The sequence below is a fragment of the Lytechinus variegatus genome, chromosome 16, assembly GCF_018143015.1.
Source record: "Lytechinus variegatus isolate NC3 chromosome 16, Lvar_3.0, whole genome shotgun sequence".
Taxonomy (NCBI): domain Eukaryota; kingdom Metazoa; phylum Echinodermata; class Echinoidea; order Temnopleuroida; family Toxopneustidae; genus Lytechinus; species Lytechinus variegatus.
Window position 1 is genome coordinate 23377696 of NC_054755.1, and position 21123 is coordinate 23398818.

Genomic DNA, 21123 nt, shown 5'->3' on the forward strand with positions numbered 1-21123 from the left:
GTGCAATAATGTCATTGATATCAAATTGGTGTCCAAGTGCAAAGGAAAGAGAGTATGAAATGGCTCGTGTCAAATTTATTTGGAAATCACTTTCCTTACCAGATATTTCATAATGAGGTTTGGATACGATTCTGTTGCATGACAGAGGAATTTTATTATATTATGATGAGGATTTATTTTAACAAGTGGGCAACTGGGTAAGACAGAATATTGCTCACGCACTGTCTCTATTCCTCCTTTACAAATATGGTTTCAATTACAGAAGGCCATTTAAGCATTATTTTAAGGCAGCAATTTGATGAAATATTCATAAATTTGTATTTATATCCTTTTTGCAGGTTAATAGACTTTATATGCCATAACACACCAGGAGAGTACGTTTGAAGCCTGCCTTTTTCTTTTTATAAGGTACAAAAACAAGTGTCAATTGTATTCAAGGGGAATCCAACCCAAATTAAAAAAAAATGTTTTTAGAGGAAAGAGAAAAATCAGAAAAGTTGATTGGTGAAGGTTTGGAAAATATTGGAAAAACAATACAAAACTTATGAATTTTCAAAAGTTAATCACTCCATTAATGGAGATTTCAAATTGGCCATAAGCTGTAAGGCAAGGACTACTCTTCCATGTACTTTGATACATCAAATGGCTGTAAATGTTATTTTTAAAAAGGGTATTTTTATGCCCCCGCAGACGAAGTCCGGAAGGGGGCATCAAGCGTTGCCCCTGTCCGCCCTTCCGTCCCCCGACTTGGTTTGTTGAACCTTATCCCATCAACCTATTTCCCCACCTAAGTCCTTTCTCATCCTATTCTGACTCCCATTAACACATTGCTAAGATCTTTTTGAAAGGGTCAAAATGATGGACACAAAAATGTAATTCATGCTCACTCGTGCATTAAATTCAAATTTGATAATTCTTGAAATTATACTAAGAATCTAAATTAATAATGTTGATCATAATGGAGCGTTGTGGCCAAGTGGATTAGTCTTTGGACTTTGAAACAGAGGGACGTGGGTTCGAATCCCAGCCATGGCGTAATTTCCTTCAGCAAGAAATTTATCCCACTTTCATTTTCATTGTCCCGTGATAATTATTGAGCAAAGTATACATTGCAGTAATTTAATGGCAATTGGGAAATGATCAAACTTGTCACGCTTTGCACTGTTGAATGTCTGTTAACACGTCGTCGTAGGTGCAGCTCGGGTCACCGGGTCATCAAAATATTCCAGTGGAGGATGCGTTGAGAAAGCAAGTTAGAGAGGTCAGTATCGTTATGGACATGGTTTCTTTTTCTCTTGATTTCACAATACAGTAAAACCTGATACTTTGCAACCTGAATTCCGTCAGCGCTGGTGTCTTTTTCAATTCCAATTGACTTTGTACACAACGAGTTCACACACCGACACATACGAGAAGAGAAGTGACTAGTTTCATGATAAAGCCTTGTGGATATTGAATTATTGATAGATTTCTGTGATTTCAGAAGATTTGGTAAGTTTATTACTTGAAGCATTTTCTACATGTATTTTAGTCATGTAACTGATGATTGATAATCCTGTACCTCAGCAGCCTCAGGCGAGGCCGAGAGTTCGGATAGGGTCCACTGTAGGATTAATGATAATAAACAGGTTTGAAATAGAAGTGAATTTCGAATTGGTACCACACCATGCACACTGTGGCCTAGCAGGTAATGAGGAAACAGACTTTAATTTAGCCATTGCTTTTCATATATCAAAGTAGGAAAAAAAACTCTTGTTTTGGTCTCGCCTGCATTGCAGAGCCTGAGCGATATATGCAGTGGGTCTCAAAAAATTGTTCACTTTTGAAATGACTGCCAAACAAAAATATGTCACTTAGGGGAAAAATATCTCTCTCTATGTATATATATATGGAAAGCTAATAAAGTAAACTTTCAAATGACACCAAAAAGTTGGAAAACTATTCATGCTTGAGTGACCACTACTCAAATACATGAGTGAGTGTCAATAATTGTAATCTTTAGTTTTTTAACTTTTCATCATGTGGATCTCAGCAGTGTGTTCATTGAAGTAAGGAGAATAGGGGTGAGATAGGACTTAAATGGGTGAAGTAAGCTCATGGGAAAAGGCCAAAAGGATGTTCAGTTCAAGACTGAATGATATTACATGTACGCATAAAGTCCGAAGCAGACTGTCAATTTGATATATTTTTAGAATACTGTCATCAACGTTTGCCTATCGAACAGCAATTTGTTAGTTAATCAACTCAATCAATGCGATTAATTAAACATTCAGAAAGATGGGTGAAGGGGATGGAATTGGTAAGACAACAAAAAGAAGAAGAATGCCCTTCTAACTGTTTAACTCACTCTTACCCTATCTGACCCCCTCCCCCCTTGCATGCAACCGGTACCATCACGTTACTCTGACTTTAACAAGAACACTTGCTAAGATCCACATAATAAACTTAAAATGCCACACTAAATTAACAATTCCTGTTTACTGATGCGTTGTATTTCAATTTAGTAACTCGTGAAATTAGCCTAAGAAACCAAAACTGATCTCATCAATAATTTAGCATGACACCTTTAACTTTGCAAGTTCCACAGGACTCACCTCTAAACAAAACTGGAAGGCTAATTTCTGCTCACCCTAGCACAGGCTAGTCTCCAGGTTGAGAGAGAGAGAGAGAGAGAAGGGGGGGGGCTAGGTGTTCTGTTGAACTTTATCCCATCAACCTACTTCCTGACCTAAGTTCTTTCTCATCCCATTTTGACTCCCATTAACACTTTTGAAATGGCTGCCAAACAAGAAATATGTCACTTTGGGGAAAAGTATCTATATATTTAGAAAGTACACCTTCTAATGACACCAAAAAGTTTGAAAACTATTCATGCTTGAGTGAGCACTACTCACTTATAGGATATGAAAATTTGTGTGGGCAGGAATTAGTCTTCCATTTTCTTTCAGATTTTGTGAGGCAAGTCCCTTGGAACTTGCAAAGCTGAGGGTGTTGTGATAAATTTAATGATCAATTTAAATTGTTACAGCAAATTTCATGAATTACTACATTGAAGTTTCATGCATGAGTGAGTGTCATTAATTGTAATCTTTAGTGTAGCATTTTAACTTCTCATCATGTGGATCTCAGCAGTGTGTTCATTGAAGTAAGGAGAATAGGGGTGAGATAGGACTATAAGGTAAATGCTAGTTTTGGTAACGATATCAAAATGAGTTTGTACAAAATCCAATGAAATGACCACCAAAGTGTCTGTTTGTATAAATAAAACGCATGTGCCAAAGGATTCTCGAAGAAATTGTGTAATTGCTGAGAAATCAGCAAAAAAGCACATGATTCGAGTAGAGCCCGACGCTCTAAGCAATAATTATACATCGTCCCACATGCGCTTATCTGTGTTGGTTATCTTTAGTGTGAACATTTTTCAGCGTAGATTTCAAGATTTCACAAAGTTCAGTTAATGTAACTGTAGTTCAAGATCTAGATCCTCGATGATATACTGACAATTAAGCCTTGTTTTACAGACTTTCTCATGAAATCAGTGTTTAATGCAACTACTGGAATTTCTCTTTAAGTGGGTGAAGTATTAAAGCTCATGGGAAAAGGCCAAAAGGATGTTCAAGACTGAATGATATTACATGTACGCATAAAGTCCGAAGCAGACTGTCAATTTGATATATATTTAGAATTCTGTCATCAACGTTTGCCTATCAATCAACAATTTGTTAGTAAATCAACTCAATCAATGCGATCAATTAAACATTCAGCTTTTTCCATTAATTATCAATGAATTATTCTGCTTTTTCAATGAATTCATAAATCATCACAATTATTCAATTTTATAGAATCATTCAATAAAAAAAAGACCCATTCACCATCAGTGACTTGGCATCTAAGTTTTGAATACCATGGTCCAGGAGAAAGAAAGAAAGAAAGATAGGTGAAGGGGAGGGAATTAGTAGGACAACACAAAGAAGAAAAATGCCTTTTTAACTGTTTAACCCAGTCTTACCCTATCTGACCCCCCTTGCATGCAACCGGTACCATCACGTTACTCTGACTTTTACAAGAACACTTGCTGAGATCCACATAATAAACTTAAAATGCCACACTAAATTTACAATTCCTGTTTACTCATGCACTGTATTTCAATTTAGTAACTCATGAAATTGGTCTAAGAAACCAAAACTGATCTCATCAATAATTTAGCATGACACCTTTAACTTTGCAAGTTCCACAGGACTCACCTTTAAACAAAACTGGAAGGCTAATTTCTGCTCACCCTAGCACAGGCTAGTCTCTCAGGTTGGGAGGAAGGGATAGAGAAGATAGAGAGGAGAAGAGGGGGGGGGGAGGGCTAAGTGTTTTGTTGAACCTTATCCCATCAACCTATTTCCCCACCTAAGTCCTTTCTCATCCTATTCTGACTCCCATTAACACATTGCTAAGATCTTTTTGAAAGGGTCAAAATGATGGACACAAAAATGTAATTCATGCTCACTCATGCATTAAATTCAAATTTGATAATTCTTGAAATTATACTAAGAATCTAAATTAATAATGTTGATCATAATGGAGCGTTGTGGCCCAGTGGATTAGTCTTTGGACTTTGAAACAGAGGGACGTGGGTTCGATTCCCAGCCATGGCGTAATTTCCTTCAGCAAGAAATTTATCCACACTGTGCTGCACTCAACCCAAGTGAGATGAATGGGTACCCGGTAGGAAGAAATTCCTTGAATGCTTTGAGCGCCTAGGCAGCCCAGCTAAAGCCGGGGTAATAATAATAGCAGGACCCGCTGGGAGAACAGTTTTTGGAACTGAAGCGGCTTACCTGGGTAAATATACCTATATTATTATTATTATTATTATCATTAATTTATCACAACACCCTCAACTTTCATGACTTTGCAAGTTCCAGGAGACTCGCCTCTCAAAACTGAAAGAAATTGGAAGGCTAATTACTGCCCACCCTAATTTCCATGCCCTTTGTTTAAGTGGGGAGTGCTCACTCAATCATGAATAGTTTTCTAACTTTTTGGTGTCATTTGAAAGTTTACTTCATTAGCTTTCCATATATCGTCAGTATTGTTATGGACATGCTTTTGTTTTCTCTTGATTTCACAAAACAGTGAAAATTTGATACTTTGCGGCCTGAATTCTGTCAGCGCTGGTGACTTTTTTCAATTCCTATTGACTTTGTACACAACGGGGCACACACCAACACATACGAGAAGAGTGGTGACTAGTTTCATGATAAAGCCTTGTGGATATTGAATTATTGATAGATTTCTGTGATTTCAGAAGTTTTGGTAAGTTGAAATGGAAGAAAATAAATGTTTTATTTGAATTGAATTTAATATTTAATTTAAATTGAATGCATTTTCACTGTCAGATTTAGATCTAAAAAACAGTTAGAAGACAATCATAACAACTAATCAATAGAGGGCCCCACACAAAAATATGCTGAAAATTATAGATTTTGAGCGCTGCTAAATGAAAAAAAATCCCAGGTTAATAATGAAAGACGAATCAAAGCTGTATAGAACTGAGTATTTTGGGGTTGCAAAAGTAATATTTGAAAGAATTTGTAAAATGTATGTTGGGTGTTGCATAGATTTTCATGATACTGCATCTTGTAGGGCCTAGTCTACACTCACAAATGCATAATCTTCAGACATGTAAAATATCAGTGCAATAAATTAATATCAAAGTGGTGTCCAAGTACAAAGAAACGAGAAAAGGAGTAATAATATGAAATAGCTCATGTCAAATTAATTTCGTAAATCACTTTCCTTTAACACATATTTCATAATGAGATTGGATACGATTATGTTGCATGACAGAGGAGATTAATGAATTCTCGTTATTTTAACAAGTGGGCAACTGGGCAAGAAATAATAATGCTAATGCATTCTCTTTATTCCTCCTTTAAAGGTATGTTTTCAATTACAGCATGCCATGTAAGCATTATTTTTAAGGCAACAATTTGATGAAATATTCATAGATTTGTATTTATATCATTTTTGCAGATTAATATAGACACCAAGAGAGTAAGAGAACGTTGGAAGCCTGCCTTGTTGTTTTGATAAGGTACAAAAGCAAGTTTCATGTTCTATTAAATGGGAATCCAGCCCAAATAAAATCTTGTTTTTAGAAGAAAGAAAAAATCATACAAGTGGAAAGGTGAAACTTTGAAAGAATATTGGACAAACAATGCAAAAGTTGTATTGGTAATCACTATAGCCATGGAGACTTCAAATTGGCTGAATATTTGATGTCATTGTGGTGTAAGGCAAGGACTACACTTTCCCAAGTACTCCAATACATAAAATTGCTTAAATGTTATTTTTTCATAAGTTTTACTTCATTTTTTTTGTTCTTGAGGACATTAAAGATTATACTACCTACGTTATATTTAGATTATTGCCCACAAATCGTTGATAATTAAGTAAATGGCCATAAAAGAAAATTGTCCTTTGCCTTGTATCATATTTTACTTACGCAGTTGCCAATTTGATACCTACATAGTCTATGGTTTCTCAATTTTAAAGACGCCATAACTTTATTATTGTTTGTACAATTTCTTTCACACTTCTACCATTTTGTTTTATTTATTTGTCTACTTTCCAAGACAACAATTAATTGCCAAGGCTGGATTCCCTTTAAGGTCTGGTTAAGAGAAATGTGGGATCTCTACAGTGCATTTCTATTGATGATTTCAAATATTATGATTATTTTTTAATATAACAATAGCTAGCATTTGGAGAATTTATAGTTACAAAAACGTTATTATAGTAATTGGTTGAATTATTATGTTGTTCATTTATGTACATAGTATATTTATTGTTATTTGCGATACCTGCAATTTCGCAAAAAATCTATTATTTTAAAGTCTATGTTGTGGATAATTACTGAAACTGAATAGATCATGAAAGTATCATTGATATTGTGTTGTTTTTTGTTGGTCTAATCTACAGGTGCCCGTTACAAAAGCAAGCGTTGGCTCTACAAACCACGGAGGAACCTCGTGGTCATACTTTTTGACAACCACTGAGGAAACTCGTGGTCATACCACTTAACAACCTCTGACGAAGCTCGTGGTCATACCACTTAACAACTACTAACGAAGGTCGTGGTCATACCTTTGACAACCACTGAGGAAACTCGTGGTCATACCACTTAACCTCTGACGAAGCTCGTGGTCATACCACTTAACAACCACTGAGGAAACTCGTGGTCATACCACTTAACAACCACTGACGAAGCTCGTGGTAATACCTTCTGACAACCACTGAGGAAGCTCATGGTTGAAGCATCTCACAACTATTGAGGAATCTCATGCTAATACCATTTAAAAACCACTGACGAAACTCATGTTAATACCATTTATCAATCACTGAGCAAACTTATGAGAAAGAAAAAGCTACATGTGACAACAACTGAGGAAGCTTGTACTATCATACCACAACCACAATATTGTAAGTTATTTCAAAGTTAATCGAAAGAAACTTCATCTAATTTTTTTCTAGTGGGATAAAGAAAGAAATCACAATGGATACCATTGAATTTATGGAAGTAGTTGATGAAATTATGGACTTACTGTCAAATATGTTAATGAACAATTCAGAACTAAATGAATGCTGTGTGTGTAGTAATGAGATTGAAGAACATGAAAGTAATGTAACTTGTGAAATTTGTAGGAACCATTTTCATGTAACATGTATGGGATCTTTTTGTGAGAACAAACTGAATGATATTAGATTGATATGGATTTGTTCGTTATGTGGAAATAACAACATTGCGCATCGCATCTTTGACAAAGTGTGTATTCCGTATCATTACAACAGATATGAGCCTCTCAGGATGTTTGAGGATGATGATAATCTACAGTATGTGGAACCAATTACAAAGAGATCAGAGAAAGTTTGGAGACCAAAGAAGAGGTATGTTAATACTAGAAAAAAGAGCACTGCGTTTGCAGATGAAGAAAGAAAATATGACACACGAATTACTGAATGTCTAGCAGATAAACTATTTCATATCAAAGATCCAAAGCTGCCCACTGTACATGATAATAACTGGGTCAAGGTGAAAAGCAAAAGAAAGAAATTGACTAAAAAGAAAAAAGAAGATTTTGAACCATACATGAAGCACAGAAGATCAATCAATGGTGTATTTTTGGAACCAGGTGTTACGTATATTGGCAAAGCAGTCAAGACATTCTATAGAAGCCATGATAAGAATAAACAAAACGACACAAAAGAGTATAAAGTGTGCCAGAACCAAGAAAACAAAGAAAAAGACATCAGTGTGCAAACATATGCAGAAACTCTACTGTGTATTTATTCTTCTAGTGTGAAGTCTCCACATTCCATGAACATGTTCAATGAAGCTAGTAAGCAAATTGAGAGAAAGCAAAATCAATCTTACGCTGATGTAACTAGTAGAGTATGTCCGTTGTCAAAACCGCATTTTGATGTTGAAGTTAACGTAGAAGGTTGTAATGTTTTTAAGAAGATGGAATACTTACGTCAATACAGAGTACATGCAGGTGGTAAAAAAAGAAAAGGTCAAGGAAGGAATAGCAAAGGTTGGTTCACAAAGAGAAATCACAATTTAAATGATAATTGCTCTGTTTCTCAATTGAATAAGAAAGGAGATATTAGAATAGGCAAAGATGAGAGAAATGTAAATGTACACTCAAACGAGACTGACTTTGTAAACTCCAGTGCTTGTCAAAAGAATGAATTATCAAAAGAACATATTTGCAATATGGAAACTGGGAGTATGATAGACCAAGTTGAATTACACATTGACTTTGAAGAAAAATGTAGTAGTGACATGGATACATCTATAATGCACACTGATAGTAACACAGGTCTTGGAAATAGTGAAATTGAGCCCAGCACTTTGGAAGAAATTAACACGACATGTGAACATGTCATGACTGTGAAAGATATAGATGACAATGCATGTGAAACTCACATTTTTCCAGATGTCATGTTAAAAGACAGCAGCAACAATGCAACTCTGATTGAGAAAAATAAGCAAACTGATCAGTTTAATTGTACAAATACCTTGGAAACAGTCTCAGAAGCAAATGTCATCAATGCCATTGTTACAGGAAAAAAAGATAGTTTGTATACTAATTGCAAAGAATCTGAAGAAGAAGTGCAGTTCATATCAAATCTTGGAATGCATGATAGACCAGACAAATTTTTGAAATTTGTGCCACTTGAAGTAAATGACAAACAGGGCATTTGTAAAAGATTGGATATTACTTACACAAATACAACCTGTGATTCAATATCAAATGAAGATGGGCTTATTGGAGATCCTTCAAGAGTTAAGATAATAAAAAGGGATGGCAACTGTTTCTTTCGTGCAATTTCATATGCAATATCTGGAACTGAATGTTATCATGCAATTCTAAGGAATGCTACTGTGAACCATTTACTGAATACCAATGATATGTTTAAAAAGACATTGAGAAGTGAGTTCACATCCGTCAAACAATATGTCCTGCAAGAAAATATAATGGAAAATGGAACATGGGCTACAGACACTGAAATGAGTGCACTAGCTAATTTAATTGATATTGATATTTATTCTTACAATGATCAAGTACCATGTTGGCAGATGTATTCAGCAAAAAAACCAGGAAGAATCAACGTGAAAACATCTAATAGAGGTATTTACATACTCTACACAAACAATGAACATTTTAATGTGGTTGAAAATGTCAATGCTGGTAATGATAATTCTTTAGAAGCCAATGACAACACAAATGATATAAGTGCAATTGTTTCAACACAAATAAAACAGATAGTGCAAGGAACATTCAATCAAGGTCATTGGAGATTTAGTCATTCAGCTGGAAAGCAATGTGTTGCTAATTCATTATCCGCTTTGTTGTACAGCAAGATAAAGAAAGCTGATGATTGGAACAAAAGTGATCTCGACACGATTCTTATAAATGGTGATGAATTATATCGTAATATTAGGCAGTTTATTTCACGTCAAGAAGAATATCTGTTAATATCCGACTTGCCCACACACTTAGATGCATACAATGAATTGTTTGAAATAGAGTGTCACGAATCAATTGCTGGGTTGTTGCAAGATGATGAATTAACATTTTCAAATTGTGTTTCAATGCCATTGAAGCTTGCACTGGAACAAAAACTTAGTAGTGATATTGATGCATGTTTTGTGACATTTGCAGGTAGTACTTTCATCGTTCTTTCTGGTTTTGATGGTTTTTTCATATGTGATTCACATTCAAGGAATATGTTTGGCTTGGTCATTGATAATGGTTTTAGTATTTTACTAAAAACTCGAAGTTGGCAAGGTGTATACAAACATTGTATGAGATTAGCGAGAACAATGGGATGTTCAGAAAACACCGAATACGAAGTAACTGGTATTTGTGTGAAAACATATTCAGGCAAGAATGAAACATTGAACAACCGTGTTCAAATACCTTATACTTCCGATCATCATAATTTGTCATCAAGTAGCCGTGAGACATCAATTGAACATGAAAGTATGAAGGAAACCTTAGATGAATGTAATGTTTCTAAACAATGTTTGAAATCGTTTTCTGATCTTGAAAGACAAAAGGAAATAATAATATGCGATGAAGAAGATATGTCAGATGGGATAGAACAACTAGAAATGTCTATGAACAGAAAACGGAAATTAGATACCTCTGAAATTGACATTAATGATGGTAATTTGGGTAATAATGTAAGTAAAACGAGAAAAAGCAGAAAGGATGATTGTGTCACAACAAGTGGAAATGAATGGGCTTGTAATAATGTTGAAATGAGAAGTAGTGATGAAAAAACTAAAGTGAAACTGATAAACTTAACAGAGACTAAAACAACTAGGAAAAGACGTAAAAAGGGGTATAATCTAATGTTGAAACGTCAAAGAGATTACATGAGGAAAAAACGTGAGATAGCAAATGTAAAGAACAATAAAGGAAATCTATATGTAAAAGGAAAAACTAAGAATGTGTGCAAAGGGAAAAAAAAGAGTGTGAATCAGAAGTATCATAACGATTTTGTATGGAAAATTGAGAAGATCAATAAAATGAAAAAAGATTATCAATGCAAAAAAGATTACATTCAAAGTCTTTTGAAGGAAAAATACAAACATGATGTTAACTTCAAAGCAAAACAACAATCTGTTATGAGAAATCGTTATCATTCGAATTTTCATTATAAGAAAAGATGTATCAGTAATAATAAAGAGAAATATATGATGAATGAAAAATTTAAAGAAGATGTAAAGGAAAAAATGAGGAATAGAATACAAGAAAAATACTCTCAAAACCTGTATTTCAAAGACAGACAAAAAGATACAATGAAAAAGAAAATGAAAACCAAATATTCTGAGAATCACCATTTCAGACAAAAGCAAAAAGCTAAAATGAAAAATAGAATAAAAGAAGAGTATTCTAAAAATCAGCATTTCAGACAAAAACACAAAGCTCACATGAGATTTAGGTATCACAATGATAAAGGTTATAGAAGAACATTAAAATCTAAGATGAAAACATTATCTGCATCTAAGTATAAAATTAATGAATTCAGACAAAAGAAGCTTGGATTGTTGAAAGATAAATATAAAAGAATTAAACGGTACAGAGAGAGGGTATTGCGCCGAAATTTGAAGAAAACTTTAAAAAGATGTGAGTATTTTTCAAAATTTGATGATGTTTTAAAAGAATTTAGAGATATTGTGTGTCATGGACCGGAATATGTTTGTGCTGTCTGCTTTAAACTTCTTTTTAAAAATCAAGTTAAGAAATGTGCTATTAACAATTATAAACTTCAGATGTATATTAGTACCAAGTACTTGCATGTTTGTGATTCAGGTTGTAAGAAAGAATGTTCAATATATCATTCATCAAGGTCATCACTGTGGATATGTTTCACTTGTCACAGAAAATTACAAAGTGGTACAGTACCTGCTGAAGCTAATATGAATAATTTGGAATTGCAAGAGATTCCAGAAGAACTTGCTCACCTTAACAGTTTAGAACAGCATTTGATAGCATTGAATATTCCTTTTATGAAATTATTAGCGCTCCCTAAAGGTGGTCAAAATGGTATTCATGGTCCTGTTGTGTGTGTCCCTTCAAATACGTATGAAACTGTTAATGTTTTACCTAGATCACAAACTGAAGATCAATTAATCCGTGTCAAACTCAAAAGAAAGTTGTCTTACAAAGGTCATTATGAGTATAAATTTGTAAACAAATCTAAAATTCTGAGAGGATTACATTACTTGAAAATGAATAACAAATATTATGTTAATGTTCATGTGAATGATCAGTGGGAAAATGTGATGAAACCGACTGAAAACGATGATGAAACTGAAGAAGTCATTGAGATCAATAATAAATGCCGATTACGGGAATTTTTAAAGGGACAAGAACAACAATTGCAGAATATCCTGTCACATGATGAAATTGAGGGTGAAATTCATCAAAATATTGATACAAATACAAAAGATTCAGATAAAAGTGACATTGAAGATGAAGAAGACCGATTTCATGGTAGTCACTTAAATTCATGTCTACAACCTGCTGATATTGGACAAGAAATCCTAGATCAGTATTTTGACGAGATAATATGCTGTGCTCCTTGTGAAGGAAAAACTCCTATACGTCTTTTGCAAGATGAAACAAACGAAGCAAAGTGCTTTCCAGTGTTGTTTCCTCAAGGTCAACCAACATACCATGATAAAAGAGATCAGAAGCTAACATTAGGACGCTATTTGCACAACCGATTGATGCATGTTGATAATAGATTTGCTCAAAATACAGACTACATATTTTATGCGCAATATAGTTATGAAATTCAGCAGGTTTTGTCTCAGGTTTCCATTGCATTAAGACAAAGTCGCAGCAAGAAAGATAATTCATCATCAATTAAGGCTTCAGATTTGAAATGTGCCGAGAAAATACAAAACATTTTAAAATCAGACAGAGGATATAAATTCCTTAAACAGATTCGAGGTACACCTCCTTACTGGCAAAAGACACAGAAAGATATATTGGCAATGGTACGACAACTTGGAAAGCCAACATGGTTTGCATCATTTTCATGTGCAGATATGAGATGGCCAGAAATGATCAACACTTTGTTAAGACAACAGGGAGATAGCAGAAAACCTAGTGAGTTAGATTGGGCTGAAAAATGTAATCTCATTAGATCCAATCCTGTTACAGTTGCTAGGATGTATGATAAAAGATTTAATACTTTTTTGAAGAAGGTAATTTTGTCACCAGCTGCACCGATTGGTATCATTGATGATTTTGCATTCCGCCACGAAAGCCAAAGTCGAGGTTCAATTCACACGCACATTTTGCTATGGGTGAGACATGCTCCAGAGCTGGGAAAAGACAAAGATGAAGAGGTTGTACAATTTATTGACAAGTACATTTCTTGTTTAAATCCAGATAAAAATGAAGATGAAGAATTGCATGAAATAGTATCTTCAGTTCAGCAACACAGCAAGAAGCATTCAAAGTCTTGTAAAAAAAAAGGAACTGTGTGTAGATTTAATTTCCCAAGACCCCCTTCTGAAAAAACATTCATTATTAAAGTTAAAGACAAAGATTCATCAAAACACGAGGAGACATGTAAACCCCCCAAAAAGAATGAAAATCAAGCAGATGCTAAGAACAGTCGTAAAAGCGATGCAAATGAGTTGTTGAATTCTGTTAAAAATGCTCTGTCTGATGGAACTGAATTTAACAGTGCAAAGCAACTTTTTGACAAACTTGGTATTACTCAAAGTCAATTTCAGAATGCACATAATGAAATTGCATCCCAAGAGAGTATCATCATCAAAAGAAACCCTGCTGATGTATGGATAAATCAATTTAACCCAGATTTATTGAGAGCTTGGAATGCCAATATGGACTTACAGTATGTAACAAATGCATACGCATGTGTTGTTTATATAGTATCTTACATGTCAAAAGCTGAACGAGAAATGGGACTACTTTTGAGTCAAACTCTTTCTGAGATGGCTGATGGAAATAAAAATGCCAAAGATAGTATGAAACAACTTGGTCATGTTTACCTGCAAAATCGTGAAGTATCGGCCCAAGAGAGTGTATTTCGTGTTTGTAGCCTTAAATTGAAGGAATATTCTCGAAAAGTAGAATTCATATCTGTTGGTCCAGACCCAATAAGGATGAGTTTACCATTAAGTGTGATAAAAAGCAGACCAGATTGTGATAATGATGATGATGAGAACATCTGGATGCCCAGCAAAATAGAAAGATACAAAGCCCGTCCCAGAAATGCAACATTTATCAATATGTGCCTTGCTAATTTCTGCTCTCAATATAGAATATTGACCGCATGTCAAAAAATTAATAAGAGAAGTGAACATGTTTTTCCGCTTCAAAATAATTTAGGATATATTCAAAAACGAACGCGTACTAAAGATGCTGTAATAAGGTATCCAAGATTTTCAGTCACTGCTTCACCTGAAAATTATTACATGAGCATACTACAGCTTTTTCTGCCGCATATTGTGGATGAACAGTTGAAACCTCCAGGGTTCAAAAGTTATCAAGAATTTTATGAGACAGGCTATGTGAAATTATCTGGATGTGAAGTTACCAGAGTAAGTTCTGTTGTGTGTGATAATATGAAAAAGTTTGAAGAAAATGCAAATACCATTGATCAGGCTCAAGAACATTTGGAACGTTTTGGCGTACCAGAAGATGCATGGGGCCTTTTATGTCCTGAGAGTGAAGTAAAAAGACTTGAACTTCCTAGTATTAATGTGGATATGGAAGATGATAATCTTGCTATTCCCGATTTAAAAGATTCTCCTAAAGCAGACGTGTGTACGATAGAAATTAGATCGCACAAGATTTCTAACCAAGACAGACATAATATGATACGGTCTTTGAATGAGAAACAAAAGATGGTTTTCTACAAAATAAGACAATGGTGCTTAGATAAAGCAAATGGACAACAGGTTCAACCTTTTCATATATTTATCACAGGTGGTGCTGGAACTGGAAAGAGTCATTTAGTGAAATGTCTATATTATGAAGCAACCCGTATATTAGCAAGAATTTTACATAATCCTGATGATATTTCAGTGTTGAAAATGGCTCCAACTGGTGTAGCTGCTTACAATATCAATGGTCACACCATTCACAGCATTCTATCCATTCCAATAAATGCTAAAATGCCGTATCAGCCACTTAGTGAAGAAAAAATAAGTGCTCTTCGTAATAAGTTAAGTCAATTGCAAATTATAATAATCGATGAGATATCAATGGTAAATCAGAAGTTAATGTATTACATTCACAGTCGTTTGCGACAAATAAAACAATCCCGTGATCAGACTGCTTTTGGTTGTGTATCGGTAATCGCTGTTGGTGACATGTTTCAGTTACCTCCTGTTTGGGGAAACCCATTGTATAAAGATACACCTGAAGGATCACTATGGAATGATAACTTCAAAAAAGTAGAACTTGAACAGGTAATGAGGCAAAAGGATGATACAGTGTTTGCTTTACTTTTAAACAGATTGCGGACGAAAGACTGTAATGACATTATATGTGATGAAGATTTGACAGTGTTAAATTCTTGTGTAACAGGCGAAGAATGTGAAGATGCTCTACATATATATTCTTGCAACAAACAAGTAGATGAATGGAACAAGAAATTGCTGAATAAAAAATGTGTAAATGTTATGTGCATAAAAGCAGAAGACACTGAACGAAATGCTAAAAACGGGAGCAAAATCCGTCAAACACCTGTCACACGATGTAAGAGTCAGTTGCCTAGTTATCTGTGGATTGCTGTAAATGCAAGAGTTATGTTGCTCAAAAACATAGATGTTAGCAAAGGGCTTACCAATGGATGTTTCGGAAATGTAACTGAAATAATTAAGGATCAAACAGATTCCAAAGTAGTTTGTATCAAAGTAAATTTCGACAAAGAAAATGTTGGTATTCACTCTCTTGATAAATGTGAAGAATTTCTAGGTAATAAATATACTAGGAAGCAGTTTCCACTCAAGCTCGCTTATGCATGTACAATCCATAAAGTTCAAGGTTTGACATTGGACAGAGCGGTGGTATCAATGAAAAGAACATTTCAATCTGGACAGGCATATGTTGGACTAAGTCGAGTGTCTAAGTTATCAGGACTAGTAATAGAAAGTTTTGATCCCAAGAGAATATATTGCAATCCAGAGATAAAAGAAAGAATGAAAGAAATGAAAGAGTTTATTGACAAAAATGATACTGAAATCATTCAACACAACAATTACACAATGATTTTACACAATATACAAGGATTAAGACAGCATTTTGTGGATCTCAATTCTCAGTATCAATTTTTGAATTCTGAAATCATTTGTTTGACTGAGACATGGATTAATGATGATGATACGTTTGATGTTTTTATGGATGATTTTAAATTGTATCATCAACCACGTAGACTTTCATACAATGAATTTGGTACTTCAAGCAAGTTTAAAAATCAATCACATGGCGGTGTTGGAATGTACATCAAGAAAGTGAATTCAAGTAGGTTGAATATATCTATAGATAATTTAGAGTTTATTGCAACTCTTATTAGTAGTCATATTTCTGTTGTTGTTGCAGTTGTATATCGTCCTCCGTCATATAATATAAAGTCATTTTGTCAAAGTCTAGCTAATTTATTGAATGAATTGAATAAAAGTGGCACAAAATGTATTATAACAGGTGATTTTAATGAAGATTTATTGAAAGGAACTTCACAGATACATCAGTTAATGTGTACGAATGGTTACACACAGCATGTATTGCATGCTACTACAGAGAATGGAACATTGATAGATCACGTTTATAGTAAAGGAATCGATTCATTGAAAACAGAAGTCATACCAATATATTATAGTTATCATGAAGCAATCAAAGTAAATTTTTAGTAATCATCAGATGAATTAAGTGATTTGTGAATATATGAAGTGAATAACCACTGATTCTTTACCTAGGAGGAGGGAACTTCCATTGACGCGTGGATACCAAGTGCAACTAAAGAAATGCGTAAAAGGATCTTTTGTTGAAGATTTGGCACGTTCAGTACAATTCAAATTATTTCGAATAAAAGCAATACATGTTTCAAGGCTGGAATTAACATGTTTACAGTAAAACGTTCACAAGTCATGGATAAAAGCAAACAATTACTATGTACAATGTACATAGATAATAAATGAATTTAAATAGCAAGTGTACATAAAAAATCATTAGATATAATAACATAAACAAAAAAAAATACACTATTAAAAGTGATGAATATTAGACATTTAAGAATTCAAACATCAACTGGATTGAAATGGAGACGTAGGCCTACGTCGTAATGAAGGTATGAAAATGCTAAAAGAATGAGAATGTCTTTCGCTAAAAAAACTACATGTTTACCGTAAAATTTGGAGGGTATGAAAAAGTCTAAAATTAAGGGTTTACATTTTGCCCCAACATTTAGAGTCCTAGAAGTGGCAGGTGGGCCATAAAACTCAATTTCAATAAAGGTGAAACCGGCAACTGACAACCATAAAATAATAATTAAAATATCGCTATACTAGTTTAGGGAGTCAGTTCAGACAGTTATAGCCAAGGGTACCATTTTGTTTCGAATACTCGATAAGGGTACGGTTTCTCAAGTCATTACTTGTCAAGGGATTCATTTTCAGAACATGGAAAATACTTGTTTAGGGTGCTTTTCGAGACATGGTCGCACATGGTATCCACTCGTCAATGGAAGTGCCCCCCCCCTCCCCCAAATTCTTCATTTCTTTTTCAGTCAAAATGATCGCACACCGTATGCATCATAGGTGAGACTGCTGAGCTGAGCTCTTGGAAATATGAAGGGGTTGAAGAAACAACAACAGATATGTGGATATGGATCAACTTTGTGACGATGAAGCTATGAGAGCAGATTGTTCATAGTAAGTCAACGATGTTTATAGCCATTAAGTTATTAAATAATGTTTTATCTCCAAAAGTTACAGTCTACATTTGTGATGGGGATCATATTTACTGTATTTCTCATTCAATCTTACAGCGTGTCTCCAAGACAATGACATCGACGGTGCTTCGGCGCCAATCGGCAACGACGAATTCCCGCCAATTCAGAAGAGCTGAAGAAGCGTCCCGGATCGGACGTGAAACTGTACTCTGCTTCAACAAGTAAGTCCACATGAATAGATTTATTTTTTCCATCGTTACAGCGTGTATGTTCATATTGATAAATTGGTAGACGAGTACAAAAGAGACAACCTGACCTGTATCATTACACTTTAATTGTTATAGATACACTGGTATTTCCTACATCAGGTTGATATCAGTGCTTTGAATATTTAGTTAGCAGATTAGTATGATGCCTGCTAAAGTATAAAAAATATATGCTTCAAATATCATTGGTTAGACATAATTTTGATACAGAATCTTTTTACCTTTTGCCTACTAGAATAGGTTGTCCATATCTTACAGAAGTCAACCAATTCATCCTCTTCTCTGCTGACACTAATTGGTCTCTGAACAAAGTCAATAGGAAATGCATAAACTATATACAGTATTCAATGAATTCATCTGTTTTGTTATTCTGCAGAAGTCACAACATCAAGGTACATTTATAGCAAGATTGATGACTGGATGCTTTCTGCCATATCTCGTGTACTGCTTCAAATAACATCATAAAGACGGTTCGAGGATATATTGTGAAGTGGTTATTTCATTGGAAAAATTGGGTTAATATTGGCAAATTATGTTGTAGCGTTTGAATGAACATCATCATGAAACTGTATCAGTGAGCAAAATCTTAAACAATCTTTATCTTATTATGAAATGGAATACGGTCATACAATTCATACATTTACAGTAATGCTTTCAAATTTGTGTATACTACTTTTTCAAGGTTGCATTGAAGTGTTTGAACATTTCAAAGTGGGTGCTGTGCAACGCTATATTTTAAGTTTTATTTTTATGACCTAATTTACATATTGCACTGACAATTCATTTCAAATATTAGTTTTAATGTCAAATTTATTGCTACACCAGCACAAACTGTAAATTTCATACTCAAATCTATAAGAAATTACTTTGAAATATTGCAAACACATGACAAAAGGTCTGGATTTATTTTGATGCACAAAAGTTTCAATGGCAGAATAAATGCTGATTGTAGCCCCCGTAACCTCGGACTGTGTCAAAATGGTAAACATGTAAAGGGACTAGAATAAATGCCAAAAACTTGGTTCAGAAGTTACAGTAAATCTGTAAATTCCTGCCTTGTTCAGAAGTTACAGTAAATCTGTAAATTCCTGCCTTAGCATTCTGGATACACACTTGTCTTATGTGAAGATTATCAATCACTCTATGTCTCAGACTGATAAACTGATCCTTGTAAATTTTCTGGAACTTTGTAACTTCTTCGATATTCATGATCTCGTTGAAATTGATTTCATACACTTTGGAACTGCCCCCAATTAGCATATGTCCCTGCACAAAATCTGTAGAAGAGTTTACAGCATTTTTTAAAAGTGTTTCCATGACAAGCTAAAATTGGTATTTTGGTAGTTTTTTTTCCATGAACCTGCACCATAGACAGTTCTCTCATTCTAAAAATGATTAGGGGTTTATTGTAATTTTCTCTTTTTTGGAGGGGGTAGGGAGAAGAGAGGTATACGGGATTATCTACGATGGTTATAAAGAAAATGTAGATCATCTTTTATCAAATTGAAAAAGGTTTGAAAGTTATAATGAAAACTGTAAGATATGTCTCAACATTTGTGTGCTGTATGACTAAGTTTAGTAAATCAAATAAAAAGTTGTATTTAAATCATTGCTTTACAATTGAGTATTGTGTAGAAAATGAAGAAATTATACTTTCATTTCCAAAGTCATTTTTTTACAATGCTACTAGAAATTGACACTTTTCTGAGAATTCTTAACCTTAGAAGCACAGAACTCATGTCTGGAGATTTGTTTTTTAATGTCTTCTATATCAAAGAATTTTGCCATTACTACCACGAGATGTTACACTGCATTCCTAAATACTATCCCTGCTTTGATTTCTTCATATTGAAAATTTATAACTTACATTAAAGTAAACCTTAAGTGTAAATATCTGTACCATTAAAGAAAGTCTTTATCTTATCATGAGATGAAATAAGGTCATACAATAAATGGTTTCAAATTTGTGTGTACTACTTTTTAAAGAGAAGATTGTATGTTGGATCATTTAAAACTTGACGCTGTGCAACTGTAGATATTAACTTTTATTTTGTTGTCATTTCATTCTTTTAACTTCAAATTCTTTTTTTTTTCGTGCGTAATATTCCTTCAAAATGATACTTTTTCAGTTTAGTTCTTGAATATTGAGTTTTCATTCCTGAATGGCATCATTCTTTTGTAAGATGTTACTTTAATATTGTAAATACATATTTAAACTTATATATCTGCTACATTCCATTTCTGAAGGCATTTCACCATTGAAAAAAATGATAAAAGTTACTGCTTTGAAAAGCTCAACATGTCAAAGTAAATAACATGACTAGCATTAACCCATATGTCTGCAAGATATTGGGACTTACCTTACAGATTTTAATAACAAACTTCACCAACGATTTTATACCCTCAACTCTCATTTCAAGCATATTACTGTAATAGTTATCACAGGGAAGTCTCCATAAATGATTTCTTTGAACTATATTCTTATATATGTGTTACATAACTAATACATATTTGTTTGAAGAATGAATAAGTGGATGGATAGTTGTCAGTATTATCATATTAGACACCAGTCTAAAGTTATATGATTACACGTTGTGTTATATTCAGGTATAAACGTGTTGATATTTGCAGAAATAATGTGTTTATATTTCAGTAAACGAATCTTATACTTACGAAATACTATTTGATACCAGTCTCCATTGGTCATGAAATTATGTGAAAATGTACTCAGGATAATTTATTTTCAATTAGTCTAATGTCATTTCGTCCAATAAGGAACTCCTGTACTATCATTCAATCTACCATCAGTATACTGTTTGTCCACTAATAGGATGTAATTGGCTTTTAGTTC

At 34.0% G+C, this 21123-nt stretch overlaps 2 protein-coding genes across 2 annotated transcripts; both read left to right on the forward strand.

Annotated features, from left to right (window-relative positions):
- The first annotated feature begins 5216 nt into the window (after positions 1-5216).
- LOC121430293 lies at positions 5217-9936 on the forward strand. The gene is made up of 5 exons (XM_041627571.1): positions 5217-5307; positions 6028-6088; positions 6976-7476; positions 7846-9238; positions 9919-9936. The coding sequence occupies exons 4-5, from the start codon at positions 7862-7864 to the stop codon at positions 9934-9936; spliced, it is 1395 nt and encodes a 464-aa protein (XP_041483505.1). The 5' UTR covers positions 5217-5307; positions 6028-6088; positions 6976-7476; positions 7846-7861.
- Positions 9937-11534: 1598 nt separating this feature from the next.
- Positions 11535-17083, forward strand: LOC121429412. Its single transcript, XM_041626392.1, has one exon. It carries the CDS (start codon positions 11555-11557, stop codon positions 16964-16966), a length of 5412 nt encoding a protein of 1803 aa, XP_041482326.1. The 5' UTR covers positions 11535-11554; the 3' UTR covers positions 16967-17083.
- Positions 17084-21123: the final 4040 nt, after the last annotated feature.